At 49.6% G+C, this 25,557-nt stretch overlaps 2 protein-coding genes across 2 annotated transcripts in view; both read left to right on the forward strand.

The window, feature by feature from the left end:
- ccdc141 (coiled-coil domain containing 141) overlaps window positions 1–2,221 on the forward strand; it is a 2,772-nt gene extending 551 nt beyond the window's left edge. Inside the window, exons 3-5 of the mRNA XM_029837098.1 lie at window positions 1–169; window positions 259–1,122; window positions 1,840–2,221. The exon at window positions 1–169 is cut by the window's left edge and continues 70 nt beyond it. Of these exons, the coding sequence (XP_029692958.1) occupies window positions 1–169; window positions 259–1,122; window positions 1,840–2,005 (1,199 nt within the window). The 3' untranslated portion in view covers window positions 2,006–2,221. The remainder of the gene's footprint in view (window positions 170–258; window positions 1,123–1,839) is intronic.
- Window positions 2,222–2,822: 601 nt separating this feature from the next.
- ttn.2 (titin, tandem duplicate 2) overlaps window positions 2,823–25,557 on the forward strand; it is a 166,824-nt gene continuing 144,089 nt past the window's right edge. The window contains 41 exon segments of the mRNA XM_029837082.1: window positions 2,823–3,535; window positions 4,911–5,014; window positions 5,308–5,511; window positions 5,887–6,174; window positions 6,335–6,417; window positions 6,529–6,743; window positions 6,828–6,903; window positions 7,032–7,178; window positions 8,474–8,584; window positions 9,157–9,387; window positions 9,466–9,573; window positions 10,192–10,434; window positions 10,678–10,737; window positions 11,515–11,773; window positions 11,947–12,019; window positions 12,100–12,297; window positions 12,808–12,950; window positions 13,037–13,179; window positions 13,252–13,479; window positions 13,595–13,836; window positions 13,915–14,147; window positions 14,222–14,386; window positions 14,494–14,662; window positions 14,776–16,475; window positions 16,549–16,830; window positions 16,919–17,185; window positions 17,405–17,677; window positions 17,758–18,021; window positions 18,096–18,356; window positions 18,491–18,751; window positions 18,832–19,095; window positions 19,284–19,544; window positions 19,635–19,895; window positions 20,074–20,334; window positions 20,417–20,561; window positions 20,636–20,804; window positions 20,882–21,107; window positions 21,205–21,489; window positions 21,571–21,696; window positions 21,820–22,008; window positions 23,196–23,246. Of these exon segments, the coding sequence (XP_029692942.1) occupies window positions 4,924–5,014; window positions 5,308–5,511; window positions 5,887–6,174; window positions 6,335–6,417; window positions 6,529–6,743; window positions 6,828–6,903; window positions 7,032–7,178; window positions 8,474–8,584; window positions 9,157–9,387; window positions 9,466–9,573; window positions 10,192–10,434; window positions 10,678–10,737; window positions 11,515–11,773; window positions 11,947–12,019; window positions 12,100–12,297; window positions 12,808–12,950; window positions 13,037–13,179; window positions 13,252–13,479; window positions 13,595–13,836; window positions 13,915–14,147; window positions 14,222–14,386; window positions 14,494–14,662; window positions 14,776–16,475; window positions 16,549–16,830; window positions 16,919–17,185; window positions 17,405–17,677; window positions 17,758–18,021; window positions 18,096–18,356; window positions 18,491–18,751; window positions 18,832–19,095; window positions 19,284–19,544; window positions 19,635–19,895; window positions 20,074–20,334; window positions 20,417–20,561; window positions 20,636–20,804; window positions 20,882–21,107; window positions 21,205–21,489; window positions 21,571–21,696; window positions 21,820–22,008; window positions 23,196–23,246 (9,256 nt within the window). The 5' untranslated portion in view covers window positions 2,823–3,535; window positions 4,911–4,923.

A 25,557-nucleotide genomic window follows, 5' to 3' on the forward strand; every position in this document is an offset into this window, starting at 1 on the left:
ACGACATTTCCCTGCCGCCGCTGGCAGAGACCCCAGAGGTGGTCCACTCAGATGTGGAGGAGGGTTTCTCGTCCCACAGCTTCCACATCGGCCATCAGAGCCACCAGCAGCCAGATCTGGCTGGTTCTGGTCCGGCCCACGGAGGGACCGGACCCCCCCCACTCACCAGGTCTGTGGACGCCACAAGTGTTCTGTCTACCGGAGCCTGGTGGTGTCTGCAGCGTCTCAGGTGACATGTTTACCGTCCTTGTGTTGCAGCTTGTCTTTAGAGGACACGTCATCTGTCCACACTGGGGCAGGCTGCAGCCTCCCCTCCAGAACCTTCTGCCCCGCCCAGAGTGTCGCAGGTAAAAACGAGCCCCTCCCTCATAACCAAAGCTGCAGCCGTCCTCAGGCAGCCAGCAGGACAGACTCAGCAGGTGGGGACGTTGTGGACGACAGTCTCTGTCCACACGCTGATGGACGCGTCCCAGAGAAGAGCGGCGATACCGGGTCACGGCAGCGAAGCTCCTCGTCCTGGGGAGACCTCCTCACACCCCAGATGGCTCCAGCCACCAACCCTGGATGCTGCACAGACGCTGAAGAGACGGAAGAGTCTCGGTTCCCAGGCACAGCTCCAGGTTTCGGGTCTTTTCCCAACAGTCCTGATCATGATGGTCCACCCTGTGGGACCTGCCTACCAGCTTCTTCTGCCTGCTCCACCCACGAGCGCTTGACCTCCAGTGTCACCCAGCAGCGTTTGCATGAGCCTGGCTTGGCCCCCAGTGGCCCTGTGGCCCCCCAGCCAACATCTCTGGCCCAAGCTTTGCCTCAGCAGCCTAATCGGCATGGCGCCCACCCCCCTCCTCCACCTGGTCTATTAACTCCAGAACAAGAGGCAAACATTTGCCAGCCCGTGACCATCTGTGAGGAGATCAGGCTTACTCCTCAAATCAGAGGCCCCCCTCTTCCTGCTCCTCCTACCCCTCCCCAGGTCTACTCAGAGACTCTCCCCCAGGGACAAGGCTCTGGGTCGGCTCCTCGGTGCTTCACCCAGCCCCTGTCTGGAGCCTCTGTCATGGAAGGGTCTCCAGTCACGTTAGAGGTGGAGGTGTCAGGAGAGCCAGAGCCCAGAGTCGCCGGGTGGGTAGCTTACAACCATCTCCACAACAGCACAGAAGCCTGATGCCTTCACTGACCCCCCAGCTCAGCCTAGCTCACACAAGACGAGCCCTCAGACCAGTGTGTGCTGGTGTTGGGATGCTGCACTGGTGCGCTCCAGCACCACTCAAGAGTTTTACAACTGCCTCAAATCAGGGACCACGGCAAAGTTACCAACTTCTGGAAGATCTCAACTGTGGCCTCACTCGTCTAAATGAGAGTCTCTGAGAGGAAAGTTGTACAACATCTTGAGCGCAGCAGCGCATGTGCACGTGCACGTGCGCTCACCACTCTAACATAGTAAAATGCTGTTTTCCATCCTCAGCGGGGCGTTTGTGGTCCCATAACAACCAGCAAGGGATGGAGGTGCTGAGCCAGACCAGCGCTAATGCATCCTTAAGAGGCTAACGTTAGCGCTGATGTCAGACGTGGTTCTGCTGGTTCCGCTGGCTCTGCTGGCTCTGGAGGTTTGTCTGATGTTTCCAGGCACAAACGCCCGTCGTTTTAGGGTTTTCTGGACTGAATGAATGCATGAGTTGGTTTTAGCTTCTGCATCTTTTCACCTGCTGCATCAAACACCATCTCACATCGATGCATGAAGCTGATCTTTGATTTCAGCCTCAGTCCTGCTGTCAGCTGACTTTAGGGACACTGCGTGTTTGTTGGGGGGCCGCTGACCTGTCGTCATGGTCACTCCAGGTGTCGGGACACCCCCAGCCTGGGCGGAGCTCTCGCCTGTGAGCACAGCAGTGATGGAGGTGATGGCTGGCGGCCGGCAGAAGCCCCCCACGTGGTCGCGGACTGGCCCCGCCTCTTTGGGACGCTGTGCGTTCTGCTGTGGCTGCTCTTCCTGCTGGTACTGTGACCCCCCCAGGACCGGCCCCCCTCTCACAGGACTCCTCCATGAACAGCAGTCCTGAGCACTTGACTCCTGGAACCGGGTTCTTCTGGAGGAAATCGAGCATCCTGAAGAATAAACGATCAATAATTAAAGTGAAAGTCTTCACGGAAGAAGCTGAAGTTTGTTTGTTTGGTCCTCATGACTTCCTGTTGTCGTCCGTCATTAAACAGACTCCACGTACGTCTGCCTGGAGTCTTTATTCTTGGCATTGATACACACACACACACACACGCATACATACACATACACACACACACACACACCCACACACACACATACACACACACACACACACACACACACACACACATCTCAGCTGTTTCATTTCCTTCTCCCAGAACTCTGATCAGTGATTTAACTGCTGATTCACTATTTTACTTTCATTATTCTGACACTGATGTGATGGATTATCATTATCTTTATTATCAGCGTTCCTTTTTCTTTGTCATCATTTTCAAGGGTTTATTTTCTTAAATATTGTTTAATTGATTATTTCATTAAAATAGATTGTAAAACATGAAAATGTTAAAAGAAAGATGAGAAAATTAATCTTTAACCTTTTTTCTAAACTCAGTGGTTTTTCTGGACTTTGATCATTTTCTCTGGAATCTAAAAATGTCAACTCGTTTCTACCAAAATTACTGAAGAATAAAGATTTTCCTGGACCTGAGACTGTCCCTGGTTTTTCCTGGACCTGAGACCGTCCCTGGTTTTTCCTGGACCTGAGACTGTCCCTGGTTTTTCCTGGACCTGAAACCGTCCCTGGTTTTTCCTGGACCTGAAACCGTCCCTGGTTTTTCCTGGACCTGAGACCGTCCCTGGTTTTTCCTGGACCTGAAACCGTCCCTGGTTTTTCCTGGACCTGAGACCGTTCCCGGTAGAGAACTCAACAGGACTGGAGCCCTGCTGGAACCTTCTCGTCTCCACTGAGGTGCTCTGACCGGCCTTCGGTGCCTTTAGTTCTGTAGGGAAGGAGTCTCTCTGGGGGGATCTGGTGTTGTGTTGCGCCTGTGTCCTGTCTGAGGCTCAGAGGGCTGGGCTGGCTCCTGGGCTTCCACCTGGCCACAGGTGAGCCGCCCCGGCGGAGCCTCCTGTTGGCCCGGAGCCTCGGCCCAAAGATTTTCTGTTATTAAATGTCTGACAGGTGCATAAAATGGCTGTGTTGGCGTCCCATGATCCTCTGCTGGACCCGGTGCTGGTGGGGGTTCGCTGCTGGCCAATGGCAGCTCCTGAGCAGTGTGATGTCACAGATGTATAAATGCCCCCACCAGGCCAGAAGGTCCTCTGAGCAGAGTCAGCCTTCCCAGCCTGGACGCCTCGGCTGGAGGGACTGCTGTCAGGAGGAAAACAAAACTACACGGCGCCGTCGGCCTGTAGTTTTGTTTCTGGGCTCAGCTCGTTCTCGTTTTGGATTTTCTGACCCGCTTCCCCGTCAGGAGAGTCTGCCCTGCTGAAGACCGCCCTCTGGGCCACCAGGCACCCTTGAGCACCCAAGTAAGTGATGGTTGATGGTGAGGCGCCGGATCCGTGGGGTTCTGCTGGCTTTCAGAACTCTTGTTGGGCCTGTGTTGGTGTCAGGAGGTCCCAGAATAGCTGTGGTGGCCCAGAGGCGCTGCCAGCCGGGGGGGGCCATGGCTTTTTAAGGGAATCGGCAGCAGAGATATCAGATGCAGCCACGCGCCTCATGCTGCTGTCAATCAGGCAGAGGTGTGCTGGGCTAAAAATAGCCGCGCCCCCCCCCAACCGTCTGAAGCTTCTATTGTGGCAGCTGTTGCTTCACCCCCACCTTTATTGTCTTCTTCTTGGGTTTTGCTTCTGCTGTTTTAAGCTCTAAATGCTTCTTCTGGTATTTGACTCGTTTTTGCTAAAATGTCTTAAAAAAGCCGAAAAAGGCCGAAACACCAAAACCTCCTGAGATGATGAACGTATAGAAAGATACAATAAAAGTGGGACTGGAGATGCTTGACGCAGCGTTGTGGGTCTGATTTGATAACTAAAGAAACCTCTCCCCATTAAACAGACTCTAAACCCGTTAGAGGTGATCGGGCCGGCCCAGCGGCGCCGTGCGTCCTGCTCGGAACACAAACCTCTTCCTTTGTTCTTTTCTGCTCTCAGATCAGATTCCGTTTTCAGTTTCAGCTGTTTTAGCTCAAATGTTCAGACCTTGAAGAGTTGAAGCTAAATGTTTTAGTCCTAAAATTTGAAACCGGGCCGACCCGAGTCCCACCGGCAGCCGCATGCCTGGCGGTTATTTTTAGCTTTATTGGACATTTATTTTCCTGAATTAAAGCTCCACACGTTTAGGTATCAGAGCAGGAAGTTTAGATCCAAGAACCTTCACAGTTTATCAGTTTATCAGTTTATCATTGATCTTAAAAACTGAAGTTTTACTTCATACGTCACTATTGAGGGAGAACAGTTGGAATTTGCTCTAAATTCCTAGGTTTCCATTTTTTGGGGAGCTTTGAGGCCACATGGTGGCGCTGCTGTTGCGTCTTACTTCAGGGGCTGAGGAAGCTTTTCTTCTCGTCCCTTTATGACCACAGCTGATCACAGATCAGAAAAGGGATCAATTGTGATCTGAGATCAGGCCGAAGCGGATCAGAACCGCTCTCAGACCCTGAGGAGCCAGGACCTGGGCGTCCTCAGACTCAGCGGCTAAATATAAAGTGGTGATGTGAGCTGCTGTCGGCAGGTCAAAGGTCAAAGGTCAAAGGTCCTCACGCATGATTGTTCCACAGCAACCTGGAGGTGTTCAGACGGTTCAAATATCATCTCGTTTTTAATCTCAACGCTCCAGTTTGTGATTCTGTTAAAGCTTCCCTCACCGATCCGCATCATGATGTCACTGATGGGACCTTTTTTTCAGGGTGCCGACCAACATGTCAACACAGGCGCCAACATTCACGCAGCCGCTCCAGAGCGTCGTGGCACTTGAGGGTAGTGCCGCGACGTTCGAGGCTCAAGTCAGTGGTAAGAAACCCTGAAATAACCAGTTGTGTGTTCAAAGTGTGGGAAAATCCTGCTGTTGAGGCTAAATGGCGCCGTTCTGGCGCAGCCTGCTAGTTGTTAGCTTGATCAAAGGATGATGGAGGCTCCTGTTGGCTATAGATCGTTGCTCAGAAACTGAAAAAGATTTGATTCTATTTCTTTTATTTTAGCTTTCACCTCAGCTTTTATCACATTTTCTTCTTCACTCCTTCACGGACGTATTGCCTCGTTGCTAAGTCAGGCTAAACAATGCTAAAGTGGGTTCTCATGTGCAGGTTCTCCAGCTCCTGAAGTGAGCTGGTTCCGTGATGGCCAGGTTCTTTCTGCCGCCGCTTTGCCCGGCGTCCAGGTCTCGTTCAGCGACGGCCGCGCTGTTCTGAGACTCCCCGCCGTGACCGCCGCCCACAGCGGCAGATATTCCGTTAGAGCCACTAACGGTGCCGGACAAGCCACAAGCACTGCAGAACTACTGGTAACAGGTGAGCCAGATCCAGATCCAGCACCTCAGATCCCATCAAAGCCTGGAGAGTCTCCAGAAACCCCCCAAAGTCTCCGCTTTGGGACATTTCCTGCTGCTTTTAACAAATAAGCCGCCTCTTGTCTTTGCTGTCGGCGTTCACTTAAACCCTTTGTTCTTCACCTTTGATGCACTTCCTGTTCTCCGTGATGGTGCACGCCCTCGTGCGTCTGTGAGGCTAAATTTATCCTGCTCGGCAGGCCTGTTCGTCACACCGGTGGAACCCAATTTAGATGCTGCAGCATAACTTTCCTTAACGGGAAGGTTGAGCCTGCAGAGCTGAGCCTGCTGCTGGTCTGAAACCTGACCCCTGAACGTGTCCTTCCTGTCTCTGCAGCTGAGACTGCGCCGCCAAACTTTGTCCAGAGGCTGCAGAGCTCCACCGTGAGGCAGGGCAGCCAGGTGAGGCTGGACGTGAGAGTCACGGGAATCCCCAGCCCCACCGTCAAGTTTTACAGAGAAGGAGCTGAGATCCAGAGCTCAGCAGACTTCCAGATCCTCCAGGACGGAGACCTGTATAGTCTGCTGATTGCCGAGGCCTTCCCAGAGGATTCTGGGACATATTCAGTGACAGCCACCAACAGCAGTGGCCGGGCCACCTCCACAGCTGAACTTCTGGTTCAGGGTGAGACGCAGAAACAGGGTCAAATGGGGGGAGCTGGGGGAACTGGGGGGAGCTGGGGGAACTGGGGGGAGCTGGGGGAACTGGGGGGAACTGGGGGAACTGGGGGAACTGGGGGGAACTGGGGGGACTGGGACTCAAGCTCCACCCATTTGTGCCACAGGTGAGGAGGCTGTACCCACCAAGAAAACCAAGACCGTCGTGTCCACGTCTGAGATGAGGACGTCCAAGGCCCGAGTGCAGAAGGTGAAAAATCAATAAACACTCTTCCGAAACTAAAACTGTTTCACATCAAACAGAGTTTTCAATAATTACTCATTAAGTGCCAGAATCATAAAAGCAACCTGACTCTTTCAGAAGGTGGAGGCCAGTTTCCAGGCTACCTCCACCGTGATGGAGATGCACACACAAGCAGGAATGATGACTCAGCATTTGGCTCACAAAACCCCCCCACGCATCCCCCCAAAGCCAACCTCCAAGTCCCCCCCTTCCTTTATTTCCAAGATGATGGGACGGCAGCAGTCGCCTTCGCCTGTGAGACACGTGAAGGCGCCATCGCCTGCACCCGTCAGGTGATCACCTGAGCAGTTCGGTGTGGACGCCACACGTTGGCCGGGACGCCGTGTTTATGTTTTGTGATCTAATGTCGCCTGCAGACCCGTCTCCCCCTCCAGCAGAGCGTCTATCTCCACCATCAGACCCGTCAAGTCTCCCATCATGAGCAGGAAACAGGTGGGGACGCTCATCCAGGAGCTGATGCTCATCCAGGAGCTGATGCTCATCCAGGAGCTGATGCTCATCCATCAGCTCACCTGGACTTCAGTGGTGAATGTTCTCACCATGACTGTGATGTTCTGCAGATTTCTGCCTCCTCCTCTGAGGTCCTTCCTCCCTGGAAGCAGGGAGGCTACGTCGCTGAGGCCGTGACCAGCGTGAGCAGCGTGAGCAGCAGCACCCAGCTTCACGTGGAGAAGCACTGGGAGCAGCAGATCACCACCACCAGAGAGGTGAGGAGCTGCTCTGTCCATCTGGTTTGATTTGACTGGTTCCTTTAGATGAGTGTTAAACAACAATGTTGAGCCACAGCAGCTAATTTAAGCTCTCTGAAGAAGCACGAACATCAGGTAATGAAAGCTAACGGACCGGAGAAGACACGTAGACGTGGAGCACGGGACAAACACTGTGACGTCAGGCTGGTTTTACATGATGCTCGAGTGTTCCAGTTCAGAGCCAGATTTCCCCCGACTACAGACCCAGATGGTTTATAGGTGCTTTAACTGGTTTAGAGGGGAGGAGCCTGACCAGGTGGACACCAAACATACATCTGTTAGTGTGACACAACTGGGAGGACACCTTCTAAACGTTACTGTGTTTGAACGTTAATGTGGATTCAAGATATTTCTGGTCAGACACCAGCAACATAAACATCAGCCATGGGACCACGAGTCAGCGTTTTAGTGCAGAACATACGTGTTTTCTTTGAGCTGAGACCAGGCCAGGAGCTCCTGAGCCACAGGGGTACCTGGGACGCTACTGCTGCTGGCTCTGATGCAACGTGATGTTTGGTAATAGAGGGAACATCTGCATCTGTGTAGAGGCCCCAACATGGAGCCCTGTGGCATGCCAACATTACATCCAAGAGCAGAGGATGGTTCTTCTCATCTCGACCCGCTGGGTTCTGCCCGTCACTGCGTCAAAGGCTTCTGCTGTGTGTCACGGTCTGACTGTGATGGATGGATGGATGGATGGATGGATGGATGGATGGATGGATGGATGGATGGAGGGATGGTGGATGGGTGGATGGTGGGTGGATGATGGATGGATGGATGGATGGATGGATGGTGGGTGGATGATGGATGGATGGATGGAGGGATGGTGGATGGGTGGAGGGATGGATGGATGGATGGACGGATGGATGGTGGGTGGATGATGGATGGATGGATGGATGGATGGATGGTGGGTGGATGATGGATGGATGGATGGATGGATGGATGGATGGAGGGAGGGGTGGAGGGAGGGGTGGAGGGATGAGTGGATGGACGGATGGATGGATGGGTGGATGGTGGATGGATGGTGGACAGACAGATGTATGGGTGGACAGACAGATGTATGGGTGGACAGACAGAGAGATGGACAGACAGATGTATGGGTGGACAGACAGACAGATGGACAGACAGATGTATGGTGGATGGGGGACGGCCACTCCAGAAGGTCCCCCAGTGACCCCCCACCTGGACGCAGGTCTTCTCCACCCGTGTGGACGAGCGTGTGCTGACGTGTCTTTGTGCTGTGACCACGTCAGGACCAGCATGTTCCCTTGGATGATAAGAGCGTTGCCGTGGCGACGGTGATGGCAGCTGTGGATCTCGCTCGCGGGTGGGGATCAGTGGAGGCCGCTGTGTCCAGGGAGCAGGTAGACCTCCAGTCTGCTGCCATCTTCACCTCCTCTGACCACCATCTTGTCACCTCTTGCTTAACCTCTTTGTGCTTCTGTGAGACCTTCAAGGCTGTGGTTTCTTCTCTTGTCTAGAGGAGTACCTCCTCACACCTGAGCTGATTCACCTGAAATGTCTAAAATATGATAAACACGAGGATGGAGAGAACTTTGTGACACATTCCTCCAGTCACCACAGGAATGAGAACTGTGACCATAAATCATCTTAACAACCGTTTATTTTGATATCATCTATTTTCTGCTTTGCTGAGCTGACGTGTCTCAGGGCAGATGTGGAGGTTCTGGTCAGGCCACTTGTTGGTTGCTGCACCAATGAGACCTCACATCAGGTGTGAAACATCTGGAGGAGTGGTCACTGTAATTCTCACATTCGCCATCATCATGAGGGACAATTACTGTGTGAACTTGTTCAGGTCTTCAGTCACAAAGCTTCACCTTGTGTTGTGTGAAGCACCTCTGTCTTCAGCCTGTTTGGACCTCACCTGGCGTGTTTCTGAGGGCCTGCTCAGATCTCCTCTTTGTGTCTACAGGCTGAGGGAGGAAAGAAAGCAGGCGCAGTGGCCACGGTGGTGGCTGCTGTCGACCTCGCTCGTGTGCGCTTGCCCTTAGCCGATGAGGAGGAGGCGGCTGAAGGTGAAATGATCCCGCAGGCCAAAGAAATCAGAACCGAGAAACGTGTTGTTGAGACAAAGATTCTGGGGCCTGAAGCCCCACCAGCAGTGTCTGTGACCTCTGATGAGCACAGAGTTCAGGTCTCTCAGGTCAGAAACGTTCTGGATTCATGTTGTGGACACATGGTACCTTCTCATCCACTCAATAAACTCTGTTGATCACTCCAGATTCAGAGAACAACAGAACTGTCCTCCCACGTGGACACCACAGCAGCTTCCGTTCCACACTTTACTGTTTCTAAGGTTTCAGTCCCAAAACTTGAAGCTAGCCACGAGGTAAGGACGGAGCTGTTGCTATCGGCCCAGACCTCATCCTTAACACGTGAACATCTTAACACATGGCCGCCGTTGCTGTGATGACGTGTGGTGTGGTTCACTCACAGTATCGCCACCTAAAACATCTGTGAGGCTGCCACAGCATCACACCCACGATGACCAGCTCACGGTTTCACCAGAGGACCCTCTCTGTGGAACCCTCTGAGGTGTCTCTCCTGGTTGTTGCCATGCTGTGGAAACCTCTCCCCTGCTTTGTTCTTATGGTTTCTTTGTAGTTCAGGAAGTGAGCCCGGGCTCACTTGGCTCAGAACCTCCCTGGATTTACGGGATAGAAGATAAAACTTCTGAGTTCTGAATGAGCAAAATTTCAAAGTTAAAATCTTCACCAACGACTAAAAGGTTAAACAACAACCTCAGATAATGAAACAAATCATATGAATCAGGGTTCTTCCCATTGGACCGTCATGTACAGGTGTGCCACAGGTGCAGTGCCACAGGTGCAGTGCCACCCTTCCAGGCCGGTGTCCTAACTGTAGTTCCGTGGTTCCGCTCACTAACCATCAGGTGATGGACAGCGTGCTCGATGATGGCTAATGCTGTTCTCGTTGGCTCGGGCAGGTGTCCATTGCTGGCTCAGCTATTGCCAGTCTGCAAAAAGAGTTTCGCTCCAGCTCCCCCAGAAAGATCATCAAGCCAGTCAAGTCTCCCAGTCCGTCTCGTAGGGCGACGGTTGAGGGGCGAGTGACCCTGGAAGCCGTCCTGCCTCCGTTCAAAGATGTCAGATATCAGAGTCAGTTTGTGTTACAGCAGAGCGGCACGATGGCAGTGAGTGAGGAGGAGTTTGAGGACTGGGAACCTCAGGTTGGTCCATCCATCCTCCTTTCACTTTTCTTTTTAACCCCATTTGGATCCCTACCTGCATCCCCGTAATGAAACAGTCACCCCCCCCCGTCCCACAGAAGCTCCTCTAACTTCCTGTCACCCTGTAGAAACCATCTGTCTTCTCTGCAGGCTTTTATCGCCTCCTTTCCTCCATCCTGACAGACGTCTAACATCTTGTTTTCTCTCAACTGTCCTGTTGCTCATGTTGTCTTGTCCCCTCAGGAAGCCTCTGCTGTCCCCACAACCACTCAGGAGGCCTCTGCTCCCCCAACTCTAGTTGTTGTAAGTACTTCTCCTGTTTATTTCTCCTCCCAGTATAACCAGTGCATTAAACCCTCTGTCCCAGTATAACCAGTGCATTAAACCCTCTCTGTCCCAGTATAACCAGTGCATTAAGCCCTCTCTGTCCCAGTATAACCAGTGCATTAAGCCCCCTCTGTCCCAGTATAACCAGTCATTAACCCCCTCTGTCCCAGTATAACCACTGCATTAAGCCCTCTCTGCCCCAGTATAACCAGTCATTAACCCCCTCTGTCCCAGTATAACCAGTGCATTAAGCCCTCTCTGCCCCAGTATAACCAGTCATTTACCCCCTCTGTCCCAGTATAACCACTGCATTAAGCCCCCTCTGCCCCAGTATAACCAGTGCATTAAGCCCTCTCTGTCCCAGTATAACCAGTGCATTAAGCCCTCTCTGCCCCAGTATAACCAGTCATTTACCCCCTCTGTCCCAGTATAACCAGTGCATTAAGCCCTCTCTGTCCCAGTATAACCAGTGCATTAAGCCCTCTCTGTCCCAGTATAACCAGTGCATTAAACCCTCTCTGTCCCAGTATAACCAGTGCATTAAACCCTCTCTGTCCCAGTATAACCAGTGCATTAAACCCTCTCTGTCCCAGTATAACCAGTCATTAACCCTCTCTGTCCCAGTATAACCAGTGCATTAAGCCCTCTCTGCCCCAGTATAACCAGTGCATTAAACCCTCTCTGTCCCAGTATAACCAGTGCATTAAACACTTATTATTTTTAGGTTTTAATGAATTATTTTCGTATCTTCAGGGACTGAGGAATGTGACGGTGACCGAGGGCGAGTCGGTCACTCTGGACTGTCAGATCGGTGGTCGGCCGGCCCCGGTGGTCCTGTGGTTCAGAGAGGACTACCAGATCGAAAGTTCCATTGATTTCCAGATTAGCTACACCGATGGGATCGCTCGTCTGACGATCCGTGAGGCTTTCGCCGAAGACAGCGGCCGTTTTAGCTGCACCGCCACCAATGAGGCAGGAACCGTTAGCACTTCCTGCTACCTGCTCGTCAAAGGTAAGATCTCCTGTCCTGCATTCAAACAAATATCAGCGACGCACAAACTTGTCTTTAAAATGTGTTTCTAATATAATAAACATGCTCATTTTAGCATGAGCAGGTTACATTAATGCTAACATGGTGTTGCCATGGATACTGTTTGATTGCTACATAACGTTTCTTTGTTTTAGTGTCAGAAGAAATTGAATACAGAGAAGAAACTCCTGCTCAAGTTACTGAAGTTGGAGTCACCCAAGAGAAAATGTGAGTTGTGAAATGTGTTTAGCTGTTTGTGCGACTGTCGATTCACCTGAACCTTTGATGGAGAGCTTGGGTCTCCTCAGTGTCACCGTGGAGACAAAGGAACAGGTTACACTGGAGGTGAGCACAGGAGAATCAGCTGCTCCGTTCTTCGTGAAGAAACCAGCTGCTCAGAAACTGGTGGAGGGAGGAAGTGTCGTGTTTGAGTGCCAAGTTGGAGGAAACCCAAAGCCTCATGTCATCTGGAAGAAGAACGGTTTGCCTCTCACCACCGGATACAGGTAGAGTCTCCAGCGGTCCAACCTTCTCAATGGTGAACGTCTCATCAACTGGTTCATGATTAGTCTGAGTGAGATGGTTTTAATTAGTAAGGATCTCTCTTAAGTCAATTCAACCAACACAACCAAGCGGTGAAAATGAAGCTTTTATGACAATCGATTCATAAATAGAGATGATATTTACAATTCATATAAAATGAGAATGTAATGCAAGACCCAGATGGCGTAGAAGACAACTTTAGAAGCTTTTCTTTAGAGTCAGTAACAGTTCCTCATGAGCTCCTCTCCTGGACCAGGTCTTTAATGGGTTGAACTGCTGCCTGTTTGGCCCGTGTTGTCGGTTAATGAGGTAGACTCCAGAGAACCGATGATGCATTCAGCGTGCACCGCATTGGCCCAAAGGATTCTGGGAAAGATTCTGTTGCCCTCGTGGTGGCGAAAAGCATAGTTAGAGTTATTTCTAATGGCTAAGCAACAACATCTAACAAGAGATACTTCTCGTGCTGCCATCAGATATAGAGTGGCCTACAAGAAAGAAACTGGAGAATGCAAACTGGAAATCTCCATGACCTTTGCTGATGATGCGGGCGAATACTCCATTTTTGTCAAGAATCCGCATGGAGAGGTTTCGGCCTCTGCCAGTCTGCTGGAAGAAGGTACCTAACACAGACTTTCTCTTGCAAGTATCTTCTTAAGCTGTAGTCGCCTGCGGCTCAACACACTCGTGCGTCTCTGTTTACAGAACAATATGAGGCCTACATGAAGCAACAGGATGTGACATTTAAAAGTGAAGTGACAACGACCGTGATTCAGGAACCATCTGTGTTTGTCAGTCACACGGAGCAGAGACAGGTCACGACCCCCGTCAGTGTGGTGTCAGAAAAGGTGCGTTCCCTCTGGACATCCTGACGCTTAGGACCACGCCACTGGATAAATGTTGCATTGCCTGTTTTGCAGGAATTTCTCATTTCAGCCTTCGAGGGGAAGATCATTCAGGAAATTGAGCTCCGTATCATGAGCATCACCTACAGAGAGTTGGTGACTGAGGACAGAGAGCTGATGGTAACGGCAGCAGAGGGGGAGGCAGAGCAGCCAGCTTTTGACACACCTGTCAAAAACTACAGGATTATGGAAGGAATGGGTGTTACGTTCCACTGCAAGATGAGTGGAAGACCTCTCCCCAAGGTAGAGATGCTGAAGAAAACAGTTCTAAAAGAATCAACACTCACTCTAAAGCTTCAACTCTGGTGAAACAGCAAAACAGGAAAACTGAGTTGGGTGTGCAAATGTCTTCTACCAGATCGCTTGGTTCAAAGATGGCCAGCGCATCAGTCCCAGTGACCGTTACCAGATGGGGACTCTGCCAGATGGGCGTGCCAGCCTCCGCCTGGCTCAGGTGCTGCCAGAAGACGAGGGTGTGTACACAGCCTTTGCAGCTAATGTCACGGGCAATGCTGTCAGCTCTGGGAAGCTCTACGTGGAGCCGTCTGGAGTTTTCCTGCCTCAAAGATACGCATCACAGCCAGCAATGCAGAGGATCAGGTACAGATCACGAGTTCACTCTGGAGAACATCCTATGATGTGAGACGGAGCTAAGATGCCCCCATCCTTTCCTTTCAGATCCACGTCTCCCCGTTCTCTGAGCCGCTCGCCTGCCCGGTCACCCAGCCGTTCTCCTGCACGTTCTCCAGCTCGCAGGCTTGATGAGACAGATGAGGCCCAGCTAGAAAGACTGTACAAACCCGTGTTTGTCATGAAACCAACCTCCCTCAGGTGCTCTGAGGGACAAACTGCAAGGTTTGACTTAAAGGTGGTTGGTAGACCCATGCCAGAAACATACTGGTTCCACAATGGTGAGTGAAAGCAAGACACATTCTTCAACTACATTGTTACTCTGGTTCTAAGGGAGTTTTATTTTCTTGTACAGGACAACAGGTGGTGAGTGACTACACCCATAAGATCGTCATTAAAGAGGATGGTGTTCAGTCCCTCATCATCGTCCCTGCCATGCCAAAAGATGCTGGAGAGTGGACAGTCATTGCCCAGAACAGAGCTGGACGGATGTCTGTTGCTGTAACTCTTACTGTTGATGGTAAGTCTGCCATCTAATGTACCACAGTATAATTAGGGTGTGGGCCCGTTATGGTATCGTCCCTTCCTCAGCTTGCACTTCATCTTTTAACTTTAAATCATCCACAGCTCGAGAAAGTCTGACACGCCCTCAGTTTGTTGAGAAACTGAAGAACCTCACAGTGAAGCAGGGGACTCTGGTTGAACTGGCTGTCAAAGCCATCGGAAACCCCCTCCCTGACATAGTCTGGCTAAAAAACAGTGACATCATCACCCCACACAAGCACCCCCATGTCAAGTATGTATCATCTAACTGTAGCTTTGAATCATTCAAGCTCAGATTCGACCCTATTTTCTATTCTTTTTAAAGCCCCGATCAATGTGGTTAATCAATATGTTTATGTATGGCAGAATTGATGGAACCAGAGGAGAGGCCAAGTTCCAGATCCCATCAGCATCCGGCTCTGACAGTGCCTGGTACACGGCTACGGCCATCAACAAGGCTGGCAGGGACACCACTCGCTGCAGGGTCAATGTTGAGGTGGACTTTGCTGCTCCTCAGGCTGAGAGGAAACTCATTATTACAAAAGGAACCTATAAGGCAAAAGAGATTGCACCTCCTGAACTGGAGCCCCTGCATCTGCGCTATGGGCAAGAGCAATGGGAGGAGGGTGACCTTTATGACAAAGAGAAGCAACAGAAGCCACAGTTCAAGAAGAAGCTGACTTCTATTCGCATGAAGCGTTTCGGTCCAGCTCATTTTGAGTGCAGACTGACTCCTATTGGTGATCCCACCATGGTGGTGGAGTGGCTGCATGACGGCAAACCCTTGGAAGCTGCCAACAGGCTGCGAATGGTCAACGAGTTTGGCTACTGCAGTCTTGACTACGAAATAGCTTATGCGAGAGACAGTGGTGTCATCACCTGCCGTGCTACCAACAACTATGGAGTTGACCAGACTTCAGCCACTCTGATTGTGAAAGATGAGAAAGGACTCATAGAAGAAACGCAGCTTCCTGAAGGGAGGAGAGCCCCGCAGAGAATGGAAGAAATTGAGCGGGTAGCTCATGAAGGAGGACCTGCAGGAGTTGGCACTGATGAAGAATTTGAAAAGACCAAACCTGAAATTGTGTTGCTTCCTGAACCAGCCAGAGTGTTCGAGGGTGATATTGCCAGATATCGCTGCAGAGTGACAGGTTATCCTGCTCCAAAGGTCAACTGGTATCTAAATGGACAACTTATTCGCAAAAGCAAGAGATACAGACTTCGCTACGATGGAATTTATTATTTGGAGATTGTTGACATCAAATCATATGACTCAGGAGAGGTCCGGGTAGTTGCTGACAACCCTCTAGGCACAACTGAACATACTGTAAAGCTTGAAGTTCAGCAGAAGGAAGACTTCAGGTCAGTATTGCGACGTGCTCCAGAATCAAGGCCTAGTGAGGCGGCACAGGGACCTAGCAAAATTGGTTTCGATGTTGTGAAAACTGAAAGACGCGTGGAGGCCACAGACAAAGACAGAGAAGTCGTAAAACTACGCAAGACACAAAGGGTTGTTCACGAGAAAACCTCGGAGGAGTCAGAGGAGCTGAAGAGCAAGTTCAAGCGTAGGACTGAGGAAGGTTTCTATGAGTCCATCTCTGCAGTCGAGGCCAAGTCTCGCAGGAGAGATGACTCCTATGAAGACCTGCTGAGGAAAACAAAGGATGAGCTACTCCACCACATGAAAGAGAAAGAAGAAGCAGAGAGGAGGAGGATGGAAGAGGAGGGGCAGGTTACGATCCCTACATTCAAACCAGAGAGGGTTCAGCTTTCCCCAAGCATGGAAGCACCCAGAATCCTTGAGAGAATTCAAAGCAAGACCGTGGCTCCCATGGATGAAGTGCGCTTTAGAGTCCGAGTTGTCGGGAGGCCAGAACCAGAGTGCCAGTGGTTCAAAAATGGCATTCTGCTGGAAAAGACTGAACGTATTTACTGGTTTTGGCCTGAAGATAATGTCTGTGAGCTGGTGATCCGGGATGTCACCGTAGAAGACTCTGCTAGCATCATGGTTAAAGCCAATAATGTTGCTGGCGAGGCTTCAAGCCACGCCTTCCTGCTTGTGCAAGGTAAGGACATTTTACATCGTCGCACTCGCTTTTCCAGGTTCATTTTTCTCACAACTTCTTTCTCCAATTGCAGCCAAAGCAACAATTAGCTTCACCGAACACCTTGAGGACCAAACGGCAAATGAGAAGGATACCATGGTGACGTTTGAGTGTGAAACTAATGAACCATTCATCAAAGTGAAATGGCTGAAGAACGATATGGAGATCTTTTCTGGAGACAAATACCGAATGCACTCAGACAGAAAGGTCCACTTCTTGTCTGTGCTGATCATCGACTTGAAAGACGATGCAGAATACACATGTGCAGTTACAGATGATGAGAGCGTCAGGACAAGCGCGAGGCTGACTGTGGAAGGTAATCCATGGATGCAATTTTTAGATTTGCTCCTTTAAACCCTCTTCTTTGTGAAATGGTTGTTCGATGGCTGTGGATCTGTATGCAGGTGCTGCCCTGGAGCTCATCAAACCCATGGAGAACATTGAGGTGCCAGAGACCTATGCTGGAGAGTTTGAGGTTGAGCTGTCTCGTGAGGATATTGAAGGAAGGTGGTTCTTTGGTGAAACGGAGCTCTCCCCTAGCAGCAAACACATCATGTCCTCTCGCAGAGGACGACACACTCTTTCTGTGAAGGATGTCAGAAAGGGAGATCAGGGCAAATACACCTTTGTTTGTGGAGATCTTAGGACCAGCGCCTCACTGAAGATGAAACGTGAGTCACTTTTGGTGCCAGTGTGATTTTACTGTGAGCGACCAAATAAATGAATCTTTTTTCAGTCAAAAATCGTTTTTATGAGATAAGATTATAAAGACCCAGAGATATAAAGAAGTATGTGTGTAAATCAGTAAACATGAGGAACTATTAATGTGGATGACTGTTATTCGTTAGTTCAGTTGTTGTGTTACCTTCATGGACTTTCCTCTCTTTCAGTGCGTCCAGTGACACTGATGCTTCCCCTGTCTGACTTCACGGTGTGCGAGGGGGACATTGCTCAGCTGGAGGTCAGGTTCTCTCAGGAAAATGTTGAGGGGACCTGGTTGAAGAACGGTCAGGCTGTGTCTCCCTCAGACCGTGTCCACATCGTGATTGACAAACAGGTTCACAAACTGCTGCTGGAGAACGTCAGCACAGAAGATGCTGCCTCTTACTCTTTCGTTGTTCCAGCCCAAGATATCTCCACCTCTTGCAAACTCAGCGTGCAAAGTAAATGTATCCATTATTGCCGTCAGTTCCTGCCTGTGACTGAAGGCAAACCGCTCACCTCTGGCTTAATTTCCCTGCAGCTATAGACATTGTGGTGCCACTCAAGGATTTGTCTACGGTTGAGGGCACCAAGGCTGTTCTGGAAGCCAAAATCTCTGCTCAGGACATCAGCTCAGTGAAATGGTACCACAACGACAAACAGGTGATGCCAAGTGACCGAATACAGACAGTGGCGAAGGGAGCCAAGCAGCGCCTGGTTCTTAGTAGGACCCACGCCTCTGATGAAGGACAATACAAACTGGTGGTTGGCAAGGTTGACACCTGCTGCAGGCTGACTGTAGAAAGTAAGATTTGATCAGAGTTCTATTTTCATGTCCTCTTAAGTGTCTGTGTTGTAACCACAAAGCTGTTTGTACAGAGGTTCACATTGTGAAACACATGGAGGACAGAGTGTGCTCAGAATCCCAGAAAGTTACCTTCACAGTAGAAGTTTCACACCCTGGGATTGAGCCACTTTGGACTGTCAGGAACCAGCTGCTAAAACCTGGAGCCAAGTACAAGGTGGAATCAAAGGGCAAAGTCCACTCCCTGACCATCATCGACACCATGAAGGACGAGGAGGGCCAGTACATGTTCCACGCTGGTGAACAGACGTCGAGCGCCACGCTGACTGTCTCAGGTGTGTCCCAGCTTTTGAGTAGCTCACAAAGTTCAGCTGCATTTTTAAAACAACACTAACCGAGTTTTTAAGGCCACATGTATTCAAACGCAGTTTGGACAATTAATATATGAAAACACTTGTGCTGCCACTAGGTGGAGCCATCACCCGCCCCCTACAGGATGTGACTGTGGCTGAGTCTCAGACGGCTGTGCTCGAGTGTGAAGTAGCCAATGCTGAAGCTGAGGGCAAATGGATGAAGGAGGGTCAACCTGTGGACTTTAGTGATAATGTTGTGAGCGACGTAAACGGAGCCATCAGACGCCTGTCAATCATTATCACCAGACCGCAGGATGTTGGCGAGTACAGCTACCAGGTGGCTAACTCCAAAACCACAGCTAACCTGAGGGTGGAGGGTAGGTCTATGCTTCAGTTTCAAACAGGTGTCAAGCACCACTTCATGAGCGTGTTAACTGAGATCGGTCTATTCCTGCAGCGGTGAAGATCAAGAAGACTTTGAGAAACCAGACAGTGACAGAGACCCAGGATGCAGTGTTCACGCTGGAACTCACCCACGCTGATGTGAAGGGGTCCCAGTGGATAAAGAACGGTGTGGAGCTGCAGAGCAGCGACAAATATCAGATCAGCTCGGACGGAATGGTTCACACGCTGAAGATCAAGAAGAGCAACACACAGGATGAATCCGTTTACTCCTTCAAACTGGGGAAACTGTCCGCCAATGCCAGACTCAACGTCGAGAGTCAGTGTCCCCCGTTTACTATTGCTCACCCAGTTTTCTGTCCACTAAGTTTCACTCTTAGAGTTTAAATGGAAACCAGTAAATTGTTCGATAAAAGATTTGGGTCTATCAGATGTGAAGTACGAATATGACTGAAAAAAGTGTGACATAAAAAGTGTAATCTTAATGTCAATCTTCTCCATGTTTAGCTATCAAAATCATAAAGAAGACAAAGGACGTCACCACGCTGATGGACGGCACCGCGTCTTTTGAGATGAGTCTGTCACATGACGACGTCCCAGTTAAATGGCTGTTTAAAGGGGCGGAGCTTAAACCAAGTGACAAGTGTAAGATTCTAAGAGAGCGAAAAGCTCATAAACTCATCCTGCAGAACGTTGACAGCAGCAACGCAGGAGAATACACGGCTGTGGTGGGTCACCTCCAGTGCAGCGCCACGCTGACGGTCGAGGGTCAGTATCAGTGTTGATCGGAGGGACACAACTGTCCTTGTGTTTGTTTTTAAGGTCAATATTTCATATTGTCGCATTTGTCTGCTGCAGCTCTGCAGATCACCAAACCCATGAAGGACGCCTCCGTGGCCGAGACCCAGGTGGCCACATTTGAGTGTGAAGTGTCCCACTTCAACGTGCCGTCCACTTGGCTGAAGGATGGCGTGGAGATCGAGATGAGTGAGAAGTTCCGGATCATAGTTCAAGGAAAACTCCACCAGCTGAAGATCATGAACACCAGCAAAGATGACTCAGCAGAATACACCTTCATCTGTGGAAACGACCGTGTGTCTGCGACGCTCACCGTTAGCCGTAAGTTCACATTTCATCTCAGAGGGAACGGAGAAAATCCCCCTTAAATGTTCTTTTCTTTAAACTGAGAACTTTAAACGTGTTAAACATGAACAAAACCAACGAGAAAGCATAAAGAAATCAAATGTTACGATTGTTTTAAATGACCCACCTCTGATGTGACCATGATTCTCTGCAGCCATCATGATCACCTCCATGCTGAAGGACCTGAATGCTCAGGAAAGAGACACCATCACCTTTGAGGTCACTGTCAACTATGAAGGTATCACCTACAAATGGCTTAAGAATGGGGTGGAGGTGAAGTCTTCAGACCGCTGTCAGGTCCGCAGCCGACAGCTCACGCACACGCTCACTATCCGCAACGTTCATTTCGGAGACGGGGGCGAGTATCAATTCGTGGCCGGCTCTGCTGCTACCAGCGCTAACCTGTTTGTTGAAGGTAATTTGCTTTGTTGCACATCTGAAGCGCTGAAATATGAGCAACATCATACATTTAAACACTTTCTTGTCTTTGATTTTAGCTCGTGTCATAGAGTTCACCAAGAAGATCAAAGACATAAAGATCACAGAGAAGAAGAAGGCCATTTTTGAGTGTGAGGTATCTGAGCCCAACATCCAGGTGATGTGGATGAAGGATGGCCAGGAGCTGGACCTTTCTGAGGAGAGGTACCACACACACAGGAGCAGGAACCTCTTCAACAAAAGCATCAGCCAGCTCACATTTGGCTCTGTCTGCACAGGTACATCACCACAGCTGAGAAGTACGTCCACCGTTTAATGATCCAGACGGTCCGCATGTCGGATGCTGGAGAATACTCTGTGGTTGCCGGGTCCAGTGTCTCCAAAGCCCACTTGATGGTGGAGGGTCGTGACATCCGAATCACTGAACCTGCTGATCGTGAAATCACGGTCAGGGAATATTAGCTAAAGTTCATTTCTGATTCTATGTCTTCAGAATGGTCAACCTCAGTCTTCTTTCCTTGCAGGTTCTGGAGAAACACCGAGCAACCATTGAATTTGAGGTAAACGAGGACGAGGTGGAGGGTCGCTGGCTGAAGAACGGGGTTGAGATCTCTTTGGAGGAAAGATTTAGCTATGTGGTTATCAGGAAGGTTCACCGTATCACCATCTCTGAGACCTTCCGAAGTGATGCGGGCGAGTACACCTTCATCGCCGGGAAGAACAGGAGTTCCGTGAACCTCCGAGTTAACAGTAAGTCCCCCTGTGGTCTCCAGCTTAAACTTGAGTTACTTTCTTCTTGTCTTTAAGTGAAATGTATTTTCCTGCTTATGGCTTGTTGCTTCTTCAGTCCCAGAAGCGCCACAGATCCTCCGTCACATGGAGCCACAGTCAGTGGAGGTGGGAAAACTGGCTCGCTTCTCAGTGGAGGTTAGTGGACTTCCTCAGCCTCAGGTCGTCTGGTACAAGAACTCCCAGAAGCTCTCTGCGGGCTTCAAATGCAAGATCCTCCGAGAAGCCAACGAGCACTCGCTGCTGCTGATCGAGGTGTTCCCAGAAGATGCTGCAGACTACAGCTGTGAAGCTAAGAACGACTATGGCACCGCCACCAGCACTGCCTCGCTCCATGTGGAAGGTATCATTTCAGCAGGAATACAACGTTTGCTGGTCCAGGTGGAAGTGTTGCTGTAGCCTGAGGTGTCTGTATGTGATGTAGTGTCAGAGGTGGTTTCTCCAGACGTGGCTGCTGCTGTCGCTCCTCCTGTTGTCACCTCACCAATCGCCAGCACCTCTGCCTGTGAGGGAGAACCTGCGCGCTTCCACTGCAGAGTCCACGGGGAAGGTAGGAAAGCAAATGTTCCATAGTGATGGGACACTGTCTTCTAAAATGTTCTAATTGAGGAGAAAAGTGTACACCTCAACAAAAACTAGTGAAACGCTAAAATACTTTCTGTCTTTTATCCAGATGTCCAAATCAGCTGGTTCCACAAGGAAAAGGAGATCAAGCAGTCAGAATTCTTTAGGATGTCTCAGTTTGAGGACAGCTGCCAGCTGGAGATCTCCAGGGTGTATCCAGAGGACGAGGGCGAGTACACCTGCGTGGCCACAAACGGCGGCGGGACGGTGTCCTGCACCGCCACGCTCACACTGGACGGTGAGTCTGAGACTCTACATTAATGCGACCGGTACACAACGAGACGTTTGTCCTGCTGCGAGGCTTCCAGGCAGCAGATGAAAGGCAGCGAGACGACCTTCGCTTTTATCCAGAGACCCTTTTGGTGCACGTGTGAATCTTTTTTATTTTGGGGATGAATGTAACTCAACAGCTCAGTCAATGAAGCTGCTTCCTTTCAGGACAAACAGTCAGAGCGGCCAGCGAAGCGCCGCCTCAGCGGCACATCACCACCAGCCTCACCAGTATAAAGAAGCCCTCCATTGGCCAAAAGCCCATCTTCATTCAGCCAATCAGGAGCTGCACAGTAGCACACGGGGAGGTGGCACGCTTCCACGCATGCGTGTCTGGCATGCCGAAACCAGACATAAAGTGGTTTCATGACCAACAGCCCATTCAGCCCACCAAAAACGTGGTCTTTCACTTTGAAGAGGCAACTAACACCGCCACGCTCATCATTGTGGACGCTTTCACCGAGCACGCGGGACAGTACACCTGCAGGGCCGCCAACAGCGCCGGAGAGGCTGCTTGCTCAGCCACACTCACCATAACCAAAGTTGAAGAAGAAGGTAACTTGTGGGTCCATCATCTGAGACAGATTTCCCCTGAATCCTCTCCGTTAAGGGATGTCCCGCACAGAGAGCCACAACAAAGAACACAGGATGTTATTGTTGTTGTTGTTGTGGTTATGAAGGTCTGATTGCAGCCTTTACTGTGGACCTTCACGTTGATCCACACGAACAGAGAGATTTACATTAAAAGCACTGCAGTCACACCTCCTTGATCAAGGTGGATTAAATCAGGGGACATCCCTCAACCCTCTTTCCTGGCACTCCGACTAATCCTCCAGTTCCACACAGAACCACCCTGTTCTGGTCTGACCTCTTCTGCACCTTCAGGGGTGGTCCATGTCACCTGTGCACCCTCCTCCATCTCCTCCATCCTCATCTCCTCACTGCTCTAGAACAACTGGAAAATGCATGAAAATCTCATGAAACTCACCTCTTTTACTCCTCTTTCACCACCACCCTGGAACCAAATCATTTCTCTCCAGTTCATTTCTTCTCCACCTTTTATGGTGCCTCCTAAAATCTGCTTCCTTTGAAGAACACCACAGCTTTCAGTGCTTTGGTGCATAAATCAATACTGAAATCTCCTTTTTCTTTCAGTGACTGTTGTGAAAGAGCAGATTGAAGCCAGGATTGAGCAAGAAGTCAAAGGTAAGGTCAATTTTCTGTAAACCACATTTCCGGAACAGAACCAGTTAAAAACAGAGAGTCTCATTTTTGTAAAGTTGATATTTGCTCTTTGAAGCAGTCATTTAGCAGGTAAATTAGATGGAAGGGTTAAAGAAGTCATTGCATCCATTTAAGCCGATGCAGAATTCCAGTTGCATGAGATTTTTCTGACGTATAATTGAACCCTTTTTATTTGTGTACAACGTTCCACCATTTCTCTGAGGACCAGTCGAACATGCCTGTACCCGCTCTTGAGTTTTGCATCCAAATGACATGTTTTGGCATGAAAACCCTCTTTTTTCCCCAGGATGTGTATCTTTTAAAGCCTCCACACATGAAATGACCTTTAAAAGATATGACGGTTTACTGCATCTGGACGTTACACCAGAATATTCTTTAGCCTGGCTTGCAGATAGTGGGATGTGATTCCTGTGGTTTGCATTTTACATAACACCAGTAAACTATATTAGTTCGAATAAACGCCATCTTACCCAGTTTACTGCTTCACGCTTTGAAAGTCAGAAAGGTTTTTTTTAAGATTTGCTTCTCACATTGTCATATACATTATTTATTCCTGCAATAGTTCGAGCATTAGAAAGGGCGTTTATTCTCCTGTCTGCAAGTCAGGTAAGAGATATTCGAGCATAAAGATTAAGCACAAAACCAAAAACAAAGCAGCAATTTTATCCACCCAGTTTTGAATTATGTTTTTTTTTTAAATTTAATGATAAAATAATTCATTTCTTGAAGAAATTTCCACAGAAGAAGGATCAAAACTTCCGGCAATTTTCTAGTAAAAAGAATCAAGCCTTGCGTTTATTCGAACAAATATGGTGAGTGAAATTATTTATTACTGCATTGTGACTACCAGCATGCATTTAAAATTGTTATCACCAATTCATTCCAATTTTCTTTTTTTAACCCACAAGGTCGTATTTGCTGACAGTTGTTTTATATTTGCAGAGCTGTTTTATGGAGGCAGCAATGAGGAGCCTTTGAAGCCCGACCCGACTGGCTGCTCCACCTCCTCCATCAAGTCACGGACAAAAGACATGAAACCTTCTTTTACAAAGAAACTCAAGTTTCAGTCGGTCCAGGAAGGTGAAGCAGTCGAGCTCAAGTGTGAACTGGTTGCTTCTCCTCCTCCATCCATCCTCTGGTTTCATAATAATAAATCGATTCCTAAAGCGCGTAGACGTAGGATCTGTAGTGACAGCCAGATTGAGATGCACACTAGCAGCCTGGTTATTGACAGGGTCAAAGAGAAGGATTCTGGCAGTTATAAGGTAATGGCCATTAACAAGGAGGGTTCTGCTGAGTCTACAGCATCACTCTTGGTTTCACTGCAAGAAGAGCAGTCTGCCAACTACCTGAGCTGTGCAAGGCGCTCGGTTAAAGCTCGTGACATCGCAGCTATGAGTACTGAGCACAGGCATGAGAGGAAGTTCAGGGTGGACCTCAGATGTGTCGGGTCTCCTTTTGACCAACTGTCTAAGGCTCGTCTCACTAGATCTCGGTCTGAAACCTCTCTGGTGCGCAGTGTCTACTTCCGTTCTGGTTCCCGTTCAAACGAAAGAGCACCTACAGAAAAGTCCACACTTTTAGAGACAGCTTCTGAGCGTGCTCTGTCTCCCACCCCTATGTTTGACAGGTCTGAACGTTTTAATGACAGATTCAGTGATATCTACTGTGACCGGCGTACCGGAGCCAGGTTCAGTGACAGGTTTAGTGACACAGACAGCCTTCACAACGAGGTGAGGACAAAACTGAGTACTCTGCAGAAGGCAGTTAAACAGAGAAAGAGGCTCTCCATCTCTACTATGTCCTCCTCTGAATTTGAAGTAGAATCAGTTGCCAGTGAGCCCAGCTATGCAGATTATGTGGACAGGCTCCGGGGGAGGCCTGCCTTCATACACGATGTGACGCATTTCAACAGACACCTTGATTTAGGAGAAAGTCAGCAAGAATTTCAGACTAAAAATGTAAGCAGTGTACCCTCCCAGTCTTCCGTGAGACATTTGTTTGAACCTCAGTCAAGAACCAGAGCAATCCAGATCATGAGAGGGGGGCTAGTGGATACACTGGAGGATAAAAATGGTGAAGGTTTTCTGGACTCTCAGAAGGATGATGAATCAAGGCAGGAGGTGAATAAATGCCAGGGTGCAGTTGCTGGAAAAACGATGGAGGGTTCTTTCTCCACGATCAAGATACCTTACCCAGATGTTCCGCATTCTGGAACCACATTTTACCCAGGAACTACAACTTACCCTGAACGCGGAGAATCCATCCCAGT

The sequence above is a fragment of the Takifugu rubripes genome, chromosome 1, assembly GCF_901000725.2.
Source record: "Takifugu rubripes chromosome 1, fTakRub1.2, whole genome shotgun sequence".
NCBI classification, from domain to species: Eukaryota; Metazoa; Chordata; class Actinopteri; order Tetraodontiformes; family Tetraodontidae; genus Takifugu; species Takifugu rubripes.